Below are 14394 nucleotides of genomic sequence, written 5' to 3'. Positions count from 1 at the left end.
TCCCAGCAGAGGATTAAACCTGGATTAAACGTAAGATTACCTCCCTCATGAAGTGCAGGGATGTTGAGAGTCGGGTCTCTGACTTCATCGAGGTCGACCTCGAATAAAACTGTCCATAAAGTTGTTTCCAGACTTTATTCTCTCTCTGCGCTCCAGTTGGAGTGCTTTGGTTTCATCAGTACGATTCAGAAACATCCGTTTTGTTTCTGATGAAGCAGGTTGTAATTTGGTCGGTCCACACAAGTTTCTGGCTCTATAAACTTCATCAGTCTGAACATCCAATGATCCACCGATTCATCAGCCTGCTGTCCTGTTGTCCTTCTGTCCATTTATCAGTGCTCGTCTTTTTCAATCTGCTCATCCATCCTTCCTGTTGGTCAGTCTTTTCCTCGTGTCCCTTTCGTCACCTTTCCATTTTTACCTCCACCTGTTTTTCCATCAGTTTTTCTGGCCATGTTTGCCGATCTGAGCTTTCATCCATCCAAGTAACCATATGTCAATTTTTCCTTCCATCTTATTCCATTTACCTTTTTATCAATTTATTTCAGTCCTCATATCTAGGTCTATCTAGTTGTACCTTGTTTTTTTTTTGCACATTCCTAAATATTACATCTGAATGTCTTGAATTTACAGCAAAAAGAAGAAACTAATAACAAAAGAGAAAATAAGAATTTCTTTTAAAAAAAGCCGTAGAAAAAAGCGTAAAAACCTCAGATTAGAGACCTGAATGTTTGAAATGCAGCTACAGCCAGTGAAGAGCCTGAGCCTGACCACTTGTTTAAACTGTTAGTCACCTCAGTGAGCGCCTCATCTTCTGACATCGATTAAAAAGAAAAAGTCTCAGTAAGTGTTACTAAAATGGGAGTAAAATGCTGTTAGTTCATAGAAGAGGTCTGACTCCCTGCTTCCAGCATGTTGGACCCATGATGTTAACAAAATGTCCTTTTCAAAATGAGAATTCACATTTTATTCTACATAATTTGTCTTGAACACATTGGCAGACACTACAGTGAATGTGAATCTCAATCAGAAAACACTTTCATTGCAAAAGTGAGTGTTTTGACATTCAGTTTTTATTTACCGTTATATAACAGTATGTTTGCCATTACATTGTTTTATATTTCAAGCTTTTATTTCTGATCATACTGATGGTGGCTTACAGCTAATGTAACAAAAATGTGTAGTTATAGTTGACCATCTTTTATTTAGTTATTGCTGCCTTCATTTTATTAGCGCAATAAGTTTAGAAAATGGAAGGAAGAAATTCTGGACCATGAGACATTTCTCCACGCCTTGTTCTAAGATACTCTTAAAAGACAATTTCTGATTTTTCATGGTTTCTTTTTAACTGCACATAACCTTGACCAATAAAGCTGTCACTCTGATTCTGGAAAAAAAGAAAAGATCTTTAAAATTACAAATTTGTCATTGATTATATGATAAACTATATACTCTGGAGGAAGTGAAAAGTTTAGTTTCCTTGTGGCGCCACGGTCATCCAAATTAAAAACAAAGGTTTCAAACGTATAACTGTAAATGACTGAAGTCTGCCTTTTGGATTGAAGTACTGAAGCAGATGAACGTTCCTCTTTAATTGTTAAAATGCAACTTCAAAGTTGTGCATTACTGCAACAACACAACATGTGAACAATTCAATTCAAGGTGGAGACTCTCAGAAACTCGCTCGCGATGAGAGAAAAATCTCTCCCTTACTTCGTAAGAATTGACGTGCAGAGCTCCAGGAAGTCTTCTGCCACTTTTCTGCCCAGAATATGAAGGTTTTGTTCTATGAATCAAGAACAAAATGGGAGCATTTGGTTAAATGTCTGGGCTTGTTGTAGCAGAGACTCCAACCTTAGTTACTGTAACAAGTCTACATGTATTCTGCTAAGAGCTCATCAAGAATGATGGGATGTTTTTTTCCCCATAAATCTGCAGTAATAATGTGATGACAGGATCTTTTTCTGACCGAACACACATTCAGGGGGATTTCAGTTCAACGTTTCTCACAGGAGTGTGTGTCTGGACTTTTAGTGACATTTCTCCCACTCTCTCATGGTTGTCATAGCAAAGCACTCCCCCCCTCCACCCTCACTTTTCATATAATTGTCTAAGGAACATAAACACCATAATGTTCACTCAGTGGGCTGTTATGAAATACAGAATGATGCATTACATTTAATGGGTGTCACTGCAGCTGGAGCTTTAATATAAAACCCGCATTGTGACGAAGAATTAGTTTTGGAGCACTGGCTCGATGACAAAAAGAACAGGACACCATATGGAGAAAAGCAGTCCACATTTAATCTCTCACATGAGAAAAGCAGGTACAATTAGATCTGAAATAGTAGTCAACACTTAACTCACCCAAGCCGTCTTTCGGCTGCTACACTAACTGCAAATCATGTAAAAAAACAAAACGAAAAAAAATATATATTTTTCACCTTTTAAAAGCACACTTTTAGATTCGATTCAGCATGAACTCTCGGCAGAAAACACGCCGCTTCCTGCACTTCCACCAGAAAAAAAAAACCCACTCAGGACTGGACAGTGACGGGCTGACTGGACGACACGACTGGAATCACCGCGAGCAAAACGCTGCTGGTCAGAAGAACACGGCGAATTACGGAAAACGTTCAGGACCAAAAGTGCCACTGATCATTTACATAAACTATGAAATTTGAGCAAATTGTAATCAATTACAGAAATCATTTAAAACTGTAATTTATCGTTTGCTACAATTATATACTGTGTGAAACTATAAATGCATAAATATTTCCACATTTAATTATGCATTTACTAAATGACATTTTGATGTAGATTTTTAAACATGATCTAAATGATCAAATATTCATTAAATTGCAGCAATTTTTGGCCCTTGATAAATGAAAATAAACGAATATTTTGACAATTAACTTCAGACAAAAAAGCCTAAAATTGGCCAAAAGGCTTTTAAATTCAATAATTTATCTTCCTTCGAAGAGAAGTAACATCTTGCTTGTCTTTTAAACTACTAGACCACAAAGCCTGTGCAAAATTTGGATGTTAAACAGCACAGATTAAAGGTGTGTCTGCTTTAATGTTTAATTTAAAGTAAAAAGAAGCCAAACATGGTCTGGATGTGACTTTATGTGCCGCTCCTGCTGAGTGCAACATCACTGATCTGCAGCAACTTCGATAACTTAAATGGGAAAAAGTGTTTCATACAAAAGTCTGCAAGCATTTGAAAACCAAAGATGTCTACATAGGTTTATGAGGACAATAGGAAAAAAAAATAAAAAGTTCAAATGATGAAAGGTGAAGGGTTGAAAGTTTAAGTGTTAAATCTGAATCCAATGTTCGGTTTGTAATCTTTAACTTGTTCTCAACTGACCTATTCGCTCCTTTAGTCAAAGGTAAAGTGCTACAAATGAACAAATAAACCAGAAAAAGTAGGAAAAAAAACAACAACAACAAAATATGTAACAAAGGCTGAGCACAGGCTATAAATCCTCTAATTGTTTTTCTGTCAAGCTTCACACAGTAAACCTGGATAAAGTCTGAAGGAGGAGTGCAGCTGTCAGGACTCCAACCCTTGTGTCAGATATGACTGGAAACAGATTCAAATCAGGACTTCCTGGACTTTCCTCTGTTTAATCTTTACAACAGACTGTTTTCTTTCCTCAGAAATTGTCACTTGTGGTCACCAAAGAAACACAGATAAACCTCAATCTTTGTACTGAGATCAACATCAGTCTCTTCTCTGCTTGATTGCGTCACTCCCGCATTGAACAGAAGAGTTTCTCTCCCGCTGAGAAGGTAAATAACCCAATCTCTGCGGTGGAATAAAACAGAAGCTTCTTAAAAATAATTGTGTCCGTGACTAAGAGTCGGCAGGCTGTCAAGTACGGCGTTTACATGTGGTCAGGAGTTCTTTTGAGGGAATTTGACTCAGGAGTGACACAGGCTGCCAGCTGGAAAATTACGGCCTTGCCAAAGTATTTACACCACATTTTTTCCTGCTGCAACCGCAAACTGCAATAAAATTAATGGTGATCACATGTAATACAGCACACAATGACTGTGGGAATAAATAACAGAAGTCAGTGGACTCAAAGCATTTGCATTCGGCCGCTTTTACTCCATCGCGGTTCAATGAAATCCATTCAGAGCACATTAAACAGCTCAGAGATGAAGCTATAAGCAAACGAATTCCCATCCAACAGAGCTCAATCCATTTTCTAAAGAATGGAAAAATGACACCTGGAAACCCAGACAAGGCACTGCAAGGAGAGCAACAATCAGAGAAACTCTTTGGATGATCTGCAGATCTCTTCACAAATCTGGTCTGTAAGGAAGAGCGGCAAGAAGAAAAAGCCTTTTCGCAGTTTTGCCACAAGCCATGTTTGTAACAGAAGTTGCTTCGTTCAGATGAAACTGAGACCAAACTGCGTCAACAGCCTACAGGCAGCGAGGTGGAAAACCTCCATCGCCACCGTGAGGCATGGCGGTGGCATCATCATGCTGTGGGAACGCCCGTATTCAGCAGTGACTGCAAAGCTGATGGGAGTCAAAGCATATTCCTGTTTTTAAATGGCCTAGTCATAGTATCTCATCATAATACACAATCATTACCTGTGAATATTAAAAACAATGCAGAAAACATTGCTTTCCTCTAGGACACAAAACACCTGGGTTGAAATTAAAAATGTGATCGTAATCTAACAAAAATTCTAAGAAAAATAAATAAATCAACAACCAAGTATGAATACTTTTGCAAGCCACTGATTTTGTGCACACAGAGCAGGAGTTCAGCTCTTTGTCACTTATCTTGTTCAACAGAGACGATGGAAACAGAGACTTGTCTTCCCAGCAAAGAACTGAAGTTTATCTTATGAAAAACAAAAACAAAAAAAAATACAAACAAAAAAAACAAACCCTTTGACAACAGCTGACCTGGACGTGTTCAGACGCGTCTCGACTCCAGTGGCTGAAACTCTGCATCAGATAAGAGCGGCTCTCTCTGATTGTTGTGTTGATCTCCCACATCCTGTCCCGGCCGCTTCTGGCTGCCAGGAAGTGATCGGCGTGACCTTCGCCTCTGCAGCTGCGGGTTTGAAGCCATCCTCGGAAAAACGCACGCAGCTCCTCGACGGTTCAGTGAGGTCGGAGGTCGTCAGTAGCTGGTGTCCTTTATGTGCGTGTTGGTGTATAGTTTCTACAAAGTCCTACAGTTAAAGCCATGCATTAAACGAGTTTTAATAGATGGCTTTGGCTCTTGTTGCTGTGAGCAACAGCTGGAGCCTTAGTGCAACGCGACGCCTCGAGCACGCCTGAAAACATTTGTCTATTTATCATTACTTTTTTACCGTCCGGAGTTCACTGAGGAAGGCGAGTCGCTGGCCGTGTGTGTTCGGGCGAGGACCTGCAGCTGGAGGGTCTCAGTCCAGAGGCTGGGGGTCAGCGATGGGCATGGTGTGAAGGACCTCGTCCAGGAGCTGCAGGGCCCGGTGCAGGTGGATTTCGATCCAGCACGGGGTCTCCTTGATGCTCTGCCGGGGGTAGTCGGGCCCCCAGCCTTTAACAAAACTCATCCTGAGAATGCAGAGCCGTCGGAGGTCATCGACCCCAATGCCGGCGGCGGCAGAGAGACCTGAGAGGAGAGGAGGGCAGCGTGAGCGGCGGCTCGGCTCAGATTCACAGCCACAGCTCTGTAGCGAGTGCCGTTTGTTACGCTCAATCGTGAGAGCGCTGCACTTAAGAAAGCATGTTCGGTCCATTCACAGCAACCTCACAGTAATTCACAATATCAGCAAAAATTTGTATTGATTTCAGGAATTCAACTCAGAAAAGAAAACATGTCCTGTATAGTTTCATTAGATACAAATTTATTTCTGTTGTGATGGTCGTGAAATTCAGTACCAGCAACATGGGTGTCAAATATTAGAAAATACTGATAGTGGGTTTGTAGGTATGAACAGAGCAATAGCACTGATTGCTACAGGTTTTCCTCTCCGTTCCAACCTCTGGTCATTTTTTAACACCATCACAGTCAGGATAAGAAACTCCTGCTGAGAGATTAAATCCAGATTCAGTGATGCACTAATCACACAGTTCGTTGGAATATCAACAAACCGGCACAGCAAAGAACAGATACTGCAAAATCCTAAGACCAAACAAAAGACAACATTTAATTCATTTCATTTTCTTTGAGGTTTTGTTCACAGTAGGCTTCCTGAACACTCAGTCAGTCACCTGACATTTCTGTATAATGACCATAAATACTCATGTTATATTTTATTTGCAATTTCTCAGACTGTGAATTTGAGCTTTGAGGCTGGGGCAGTTAAAAAAAAAATCATCTCGGAAAAGATACAAAAAATTCTTCAAAAGATGGAAAGAACAATAAAAAGTACTCCTCTTATCATTTCAGTGTCATGTTCATTGTGACATTGATAAACATTCAGTATAAACAGAACCACAAACATCCAGTGACGTTGAGCAGTGAACAGAGCAGACTTGGTTACATCCATTTAGTAAACTTGTCTGAATGAAGCAAGATTTTTAAAGAACGAGTGACGCACGTCCTGATCTTGTTACTGAGAATAAGACACTAAAAACCAGATAAAGAACATGGACATTAAGGATGTTTTGTTTCAGATCTACACTGATTTTTTTTCCCTTTTTCTAAAGAAATCAAACTTCTTTGTTTTATTAAATACTTTGTTGTTTATAAAAATGTCAGTAAAAGTCAAACACTTACTTAAAAAAAAATTTTTAAATTAACTTTCATAAACAAAAATGAAAAAAAATCTAAATTCTTTGGCTCTTGGTTGGTTTCAACTTGACCATTTTGGCCCACATGGTAAAACATTTTGTCGTGGAAAAAGCTTAAATGTCTCTTACTGATAGCTGGAGCGATTCCTCCGACCGATCCAGGACCAGGTATGTTCCCCGCCACAGCAGCCGCCTGAGCAGCCGCCGCCGCCTGAGCCGTGGCGGCCTGCTGCTGCATCTGTCTGTGGCACTGACGGAGGTCGAACACCTGGAGGGGACGGGTGGCGGTCTGAGTACTTGTGTTGTAGACTCAAAAGGTTCGGCGTGGCGGCAGAGGATGTCTCACCTTGATGTACGCACTGGGGTAGATCTTGTGCACGGCGTCTCCTGGGGCTCGGCCCGCCTCTCGGTCCAGGTAGTAACTCTGAACAAATACTGCGTGGTCACTGAGGCATCGCACCCACACGTCTCCCTCTCCTTTACACTCCAGCTGGACGCCTTTGCCGATGTGAAGCCTGAGGGAAAAGAAAAAGAGGGAAAACGAGGCGTAAAGGAAACAAAATAAACAGTTTAAGATGCTTCCTGCTGGGGCTGCAGACAGAGATGATTTAGTAATAGATTAATCGGATGAAAAAACTAACTGGCACAATCTGCAGATTTTTTATTTAACCACCCAGGTCTTTTTTAGACAACATTATAAATACATTAAAAGATGTAAAACACAAAATAAATATTTTTGCCATAATAGTACTTTGTCTTTTAGTGCCGGCAAAAACCTGGAAAGTTCTGAAATCACCTAGAGTCTCACCTCGCTCTCTCAATAGCCTCAGTACGATGGACGTTACTGAGCTGGCCCAAACAGAACCGGTCCCCTCCGGAGGGGTCCACGTAGCCGTCCACCGTCACAACGGGGCAAGAAGACGGCACTTTAAATGTCTCCCCGACTTGGACGTCCATCTCGAAATAAGCAATGGAGCACCAGTAGTCAGGCGCTGAAGGGCAGGACAGAACAGTCAGCTCATCAAAACACACTCGAAAACAAAAAAAATAACATTGTTTTACACTGACAGGATTTATTTATACCTGGATGATTGGATATCGGAGGCTGAAAGGCGAGCTCGTTGTGTACTGGCCCTGAAAGGAAAAACACATCGCAGTTTTTCAAAGTAAAGAAAAATTATGAGACAAATTGACTGACGAAGGCAAAGCTTTAGCTTAAAGTTACAGTAGTGAGTTGGATGTGGCATTGGGGGGTGGTGCTGCAGATGACCGTTGGTGTGGTGAGGTATGCTAGGGGGGAAGCCACTGTTCCTGGACCAGTTGGAACCAGCACCTGGAGGAGGAAATACAGATGGAAAGGTAAGAAGAATCTACATTTCCAAGCAGACCAAGGGGAATGATTCGCAACCGCCTTACTGCCTGATCCTGCAGGGATGGCAGGGAAGGACTGCGCGGAGACCGACGAGGGCACCTCGACGGGCGGAAGCAGGCCCGGGGTCGGATACGGCTCCGCCTGCGGCGGGCGGCTGCCGGACGGGGGGTGCTGGATGGTCTGGAGAGAGTGTCCGCCATCGACAGTCGGGAGAGTCGGGGGCGCATCAAAGTCGTACTCGTCTTTCACGATCAGCGAGGAGCTGGGTCCGGAGCCGGTTAGTGTGAGTCCTGAGAGGTCTGGAGCGACAGAACGGAATATGAGCTGCTGAAATGAAAACGAATCTGAAGGATTGACTGGAGGCAGGAAGCCAAACTGGATTGAAATGATCACAACAAAGTGGGTTTCCTCCTTTAAAAACACTCCAAACACAGATCTCCTTCATGTTTTTTAAGAACAGTAGCTGGGAGCACTAGTTTAAATTTAGCCTGCAAAGAGATGACGTTTTGATTGAGGTCAGAGGTAGGACCTACAATTTCATCGCAATATTTTGCGGTAGTTTGGTAATGATAAAAGTTATGATAAAAAAGTATGTATTACTTCCTTTTGGGAAACCCTAACCCAGCATTCAAAGCACCACAATGATTCTGATTTTGAAACCATTTGAAACAGGCTTCTTCAGGACACCACTTGCTAAAAAAAGTGTGATTGAAATGTTCACAGTAACTGCATTTAATCACACTCATAGTTTCATATTTACTAATATTTATTGATGCTGTCATGGAACAAACAGTAGAGAAAATAGTAAAAAAAAATTTGGGCACTTTCACTTATGCTTTGTTTAATTAAATGAAACTAAATCTAAATGCTACCGTGGCTCACCTATGCCAGGGGACACCACTCGTTCATAGTGATAGGGATTGACACACACGCTGTCACACTTCAGATCAAAGGCAAACTGGCAGTATTTCACGTGCTTCAGCTCATTCTTGTGCAGGTCCGGCCATCGCCAAAGCCGAGCGTAGATCACATGAGGGAACCCTTTACGCCCCGCAACCTGAAGACCATCAGAGAAGCTTGGCATTAGATAATGGCTGACAACCTCGTTTTGTTCACTAAACTGAAGTAGGAACCAACTATGTCCAATGCCCTGCACAGCTGGAGTACGTTAGCTGTTACTCGGGCAGTTTGGGTCTACCTGCAGTCGACCATCCAGAGTCCTCTGGATGGTCACACACTTGCTCGGGTGGGCGCCGTTTGTGGTGATGGCCGTGATGAGGGAGTCCAGCTCGTCTTTCTTCTCCTTCAGCTTCTTCACCAGGCTCTCGATGGCTCGTTTGGCAAATGTCTCACTCTCGCCGCCCTGCCGGTGACACATCAGGCTGTGCACGATGCTCAGGCACGCATCGTTGCTGGTGGGTGTGCTGGCGATGGACATCTTAGCCGGAGGTTCTGCCGCACTTCCTGAGAAAAACAACTGGGCCGCGCGTCGAGGGCTTCACATCGTCTTCTGAACATTTCGCAGGCAGGGCAGAAAAATAATGCAATTAATGAGAGACTGAGGATGCACATTGGCTTATGCTACAACCTGGTACAGAGTGAGAAATGGTGACATTTGAGTAGTAAACCTTTCCTTTGTAAATAAAGTTTGTTATAACGCCAAAGCATTTTTTGGAAGTTGTGTGACTTCAGATCTCTCACGCTCCGAGGAGATATGTGGCAGAATCTATGAGAAGGAGATTTGAAACTATATATATATATACACAGTCATTTCAGAGCAGTTGTTATTAGGCTGTAGTGTACCATACATGTTTTCATAGTTTGCATTGTTTTCTTTGAACAAATGTAAAAGTTCAGCTCAAACTTTATTATGGCTAATTTGTACAACAAAAGATTTTTTCCCCCATAAATGACGTCACTGATTCTTTAATGTAATCAGTCTAAAATAAAACTACTCATTTCTTAAAGAAAAAATTATATTTAGAAATCCACTTTTTTTATCTTTAGGAATGCTTAAAGTCTGAAAACACAAACGCTTTTCCACACTTGTGGTAAAATTCCATACTTTCCATGCTTCCGTAGGAAAAAGATAAATAAATGTAAAGCGTCTAATTTCAGCTACAAAGCAGGTTAACCAGGGTCACAGGTCCTATTTTGACTCAACACTAATGTCATCACTTCAACACATCAGTCGCTCATACAGAACATAGAAAAAGAGCAGCGATTCTTTAAATAAATCACAGGTTTGTGTCGAGTCTGAGCGGCGTGCAGGAGGCACGAGCGCTTCTCTGCAACTCTTTCATTTCCATTTATAAGATAAACTAGGATAACGCTGGCTCACCGTCAAATACATGAGGACGACGGGGAAATCTGCAGGTGAGGGCGATGTTTGAAAAAACCTAATATGCCTTCGGTAAACAAAAAAGTTTCGGCTGTCTCGCTCATTTGCTTACTAGCGGCGCCAGTCTGGCTGGCGTTTGTTCGAGGGAGGAGGACAAAGCTGCTGCGCGCAACAGATCCGCAGCGGAAGTCTGGATGCGTCCCCTTCAAAATAAAAGAGGAATCGCTAGGAAAGCCTTTACAGGAGGTTGTTTTCTGGAAAAAGAAAAATGACTGAAGAGGCGTTTTAGTTATTGTGATATGACTTTCTACCCAGGGTGCCACATGATGAGGGAAATCCATAGATAATTTCAAAATGGAACAATTTACTTCTCTTTGTTTATTAGAAACTCCACACAACAAAATAAACACAACTACTATTATAATATTAAAGTAACTACTATTGTAAATTATTTAGGTAAATATTCAAATAATTTCTGTTTTAACATTTGCTTGTTAAAAACTTGTATCATTGACTCAGCTGTGGCTAATTGACGTTGGTCACGTCAACTTGATTTTATTTTGAAAGGCACATCAGGAAGTAGCCCCGCATTAAAACGTCCAGCTTAAGAGCGCAACTACCTGCTACGAAAACATCAGCTAGCACATCTGAATGTTGGTAGCAGAGTAGCTAAGCAGTAGCAGACATTTTATTTATAAACCAGTTCAACTCCGGGGAACCTACCTTCAAAAAGTAACTACTTGTTAGAAAAGTCAGCCGGTAAATCCTCTGATGCAACTGTCGCGCACATTCCAGACATAATGTTTTATTTCATGAAAACAAGCAAACTGATGAAAGTACCTGAATCTCCCGGAGCGGCGGCTTGCAGGTGAAAACTGCCTCTGTCCCACGTTGCCCTCCCAGCGGTGAAACTGCACCAACCTTGTGCACACTCTGGCATCTCTCCCAAACTTCTTCACAAAAACACGAGGGCAAACTTCAGCTGGAGAACATTTGATCTCAACATCCCGTGAAGAAAAGAAAGGGCAGGATGAAATCTCAGGATTTTTGTTGTTGTTGTTATTGTTGTTAACTCCCACTTCCAATTCTCGTATCATTTCCCCCAATGGCGCGTTGCGCATGCGTCAAGCGAGCCACAGGTTTGAGAAGCAGTTCGATTTTGATTTTGGCCTACATCAATCTTTTTGTCTGAAATGTCGCTGATTAAAGCAAGAAAGTTGGGCAGAGACTGATTTTTAAACCTTTGCTGACAAAAAAAGTCTTGTTCTGTGTATATCAGTTCATCAACTTTGCTCTCATTAGAGCTATTTAAAAATAAACATAAAAAAGATAAAATAATCTCCCCCTCTCCTTTTCTCTCAGTGTCTCTTATCAATTAGGAGGGCACCCTGTTAACCGGAATTTATTTATGGGCTTCAGGGTGAAGGGGGCACGAATGCACAGCATGAACCTGGCGTGACCTATATGTAAAAATTACATGTGGCTGACCAAAACGAGAAGATTAATTTCATTTTATAGCTTTAGGTAAACTTTAAATTCTGATATTACATGTTAGAAGAGAATATTAAATATGTCTTGCACATCCGATGTGGCGGAACATGACAGTTTTATTAAACCTGCTCCACCACAGATGCTAATTTCACAGATTATTTCCCCTCTGTGGATAATGAGCCGCTAATTACAGAGTTCAAATCAGATGCTGCAATGTTTGCTTCGGAAGAAAAGGAGGCATGTGTTTATCCTTTATTTGATCCTCTCCACATTAATGAGAAGACTAGAAGCTTTTTAAGCACGTTCACACACACACACACACACACACACACACACACACACTCGCACACACATTGAAATTTAAATGCCCCACTGATTACCAATTTGTACCAATTACAGATGTGCCGATTACCCACTGTCAAGGCGCACAGTGATGATTTATTATTAGCTTCAGCAGCTAATATTGATGCAGTGCCCCCATAATTTGATTTTAATTGTTTATAATTTTTCTCTTTGTTTCTGTTTCTCACCACTCCCTCGTTCAGATCACTTTTCTTGGTTCTTTTCATCATAGATATCTTTCAATGAGAGATAGAAGGGACCAAAAATGAATACTTGTCATCTCCTTCATATGCATATCAATGGTACTTCATTCATCACTAGCATTACCAAATTTATTGCTCCATACATTTCTTCTGTCTTAATTAACTATACTGTGCTCTTTTTTTTTGGTATTATTTCAGATTAGTTTCGAATCATCAGATGTTGGAAAAAAACTGCAATCAGAACTTGAACTTCCAATTCTAAAAAAGAAAAATATTTCATTTTGTCACATTGTATAAATTTAGATACTAATAAAATACTGGGTGTAATAAAATGGAAATATGAACTGAATGGACAGCAATGGAGTATTTTCTATATCGACCACCAGAGAGCAGTAAGAACTAGGACTAAAGACTAAAGGGTTTGTATTGGCTGACTTCAGTGTAAGATACAAAAATAGAGATATCTGGATATGGCAGAAACATCAACAGAGTAGTTTCTGTTTAAAGGAAGAAAAGTAGGAAAGAAGTCCCCTAAAGATAGTAAAATTACTATACAACTCCAGAAAAAGTTCAAAGGATTTAATTTATAAAACCTTTTTTGCAGAATGTGCTTGGATGCTTTGCTATGTGCTCTTGAACAGAAAAAAGTGTTAGTTCCCCCACCGAGCCTTTACCTCAGGGCTGTCAACATTTATCTGTGAACATTTACTGGATGGATGGATTTATGTTGTAATCGGTCACAAAGAAAGAGGGATAGGTTTTATTCTGGTTTATTCTTTTGTACACTGCAAAAACATAAAATCTTCCCAAGTAAGTTTGGTGAGGTTTCTAGTACAAATATCTTACTACATTTGAAATAAGAGAAAACTAACTTATGTGTATTTTTTTAGCAAAATATAGAAGCTTGTTTTAAAGCAATAATTCCTTAATATTGATAAAAATGTTGGCGGATTATTTCACGTTTAACAAGACATTTTCCCATGTTTCCTATGTCTTCTTCTTTGGTCTAATTGTGACTGTCCACAGAGCGTGTTTACAACTTGAGGAACACCATTTATTTGACGTCAACATATGCAGTTTGTGGTATTCTTGCAGGGTTTTGATTTGGTGTCACTTGCAGTAAATATAAGTCGCTCCAGTAATCTGCAAGTTAGAGAGACGAAAGCAAAAACAAAACAAAGAAAAAACAAACAAAAAAACAGAAACAAAAGGTTAGAACCTCAGCCAATGTCCCCAACAACATTACTGAAAAAAAGTCATTTATGGTAAGTCATTCAGAGCTAAAAAGGAATAATTTAAATTACATGTACTTGTTAGAATGGTCTAAACATACCAGATGTTTATCCAAGAAATATTGAAAGCTATTTTGCAAAGAAAAACTGTCAATCACAAAGAAACAAGGCTGTCGTTCCAGTGGTAGGTATACGGTTCTGTAAAATAATTGACTCTATGGGACTGAAGACAAATATAGACCTTTCATATTTACTTTGGAAAGCAATGTGTCATTTTACTTCCACATGTTTTTTTTGCCACACAAACTGCCATTAAAAAATAGTTTTTTCATGTTAAATAGTGAAAAGGGACATATTTTTGAACATCATCCATGTCTGAATATCCAAACCTTTGTAACTGATTCTATATATCTATCTATATATATATATAAATATATAACTGGTCAGAGGGAGTTGACAATGGTCTTGTGGTGGGAATCTTTTAAGTGACAGCTCACTGACCATCCAGATGTCCTCCCTCTGAGGCGGGCTGTTTGCTTTACTGTAACATGATGCAGGCACTTGCAGATTGTGGACCAGCTTTAGATTCTACTGTCTGATGAAAAATGTTGGGAATAAATGAATGTGTGGTTTCTAAAAATATGAAACAGCAGTGGT

At 40.5% G+C, this 14394-nt stretch overlaps 1 protein-coding gene across 1 annotated transcript; it reads right to left on the bottom strand.

The window, feature by feature from the left end:
• Nucleotides 1-2282: 2282 nt before the first annotated feature.
• On the bottom strand, nucleotides 2283-10612 carry LOC129366108 (mothers against decapentaplegic homolog 4-like). The gene is made up of 10 exons (XM_055039728.1): nucleotides 10470-10612; nucleotides 9327-9638; nucleotides 9011-9185; nucleotides 8173-8427; nucleotides 7982-8089; nucleotides 7840-7890; nucleotides 7565-7748; nucleotides 7103-7271; nucleotides 6886-7024; nucleotides 2283-5632 (listed from the first exon to the last, which is right to left on the bottom strand). Exons 2-10 carry the CDS (start codon nucleotides 9564-9566, stop codon nucleotides 5421-5423), a joined length of 1533 nt encoding a protein of 510 aa, XP_054895703.1. The 5' UTR covers nucleotides 9567-9638; nucleotides 10470-10612; the 3' UTR covers nucleotides 2283-5420.
• Between the last annotated feature and the right edge of the window lie 3782 nt (nucleotides 10613-14394).

This window comes from Poeciliopsis prolifica, unplaced genomic scaffold, assembly GCF_027474105.1.
Source record: "Poeciliopsis prolifica strain line A6 unplaced genomic scaffold, Auburn_PproV2 SCAFFOLD014, whole genome shotgun sequence".
Lineage (NCBI taxonomy): Eukaryota > Metazoa > Chordata > Actinopteri > Cyprinodontiformes > Poeciliidae > Poeciliopsis > Poeciliopsis prolifica.
This window is presented reverse-complemented; position numbering and strand designations above follow the sequence as displayed.

Bases quoted from the DNA above. Each gene is read 5' to 3' on its own strand.
- LOC129366108 (XM_055039728.1), bottom strand. From the start codon at position 9,566: ATGTCCATCGCCAGCACACCCACCAGCAACGATGCGTGCCTGAGCATC. The intron at 7,891-7,981 runs GTAACTTTAAGC...TTTTCCTTTCAG, and splicing joins GCCACATCCAACTCACTACT to GGCCAGTACACAACGAGCTC. The intron at 5,633-6,885 runs GTAAGAGACATT...CTCTCCTCTCAG, and splicing joins AGGAATCGCTCCAGCTATCA to GTCTCTCTGCCGCCGCCGGC.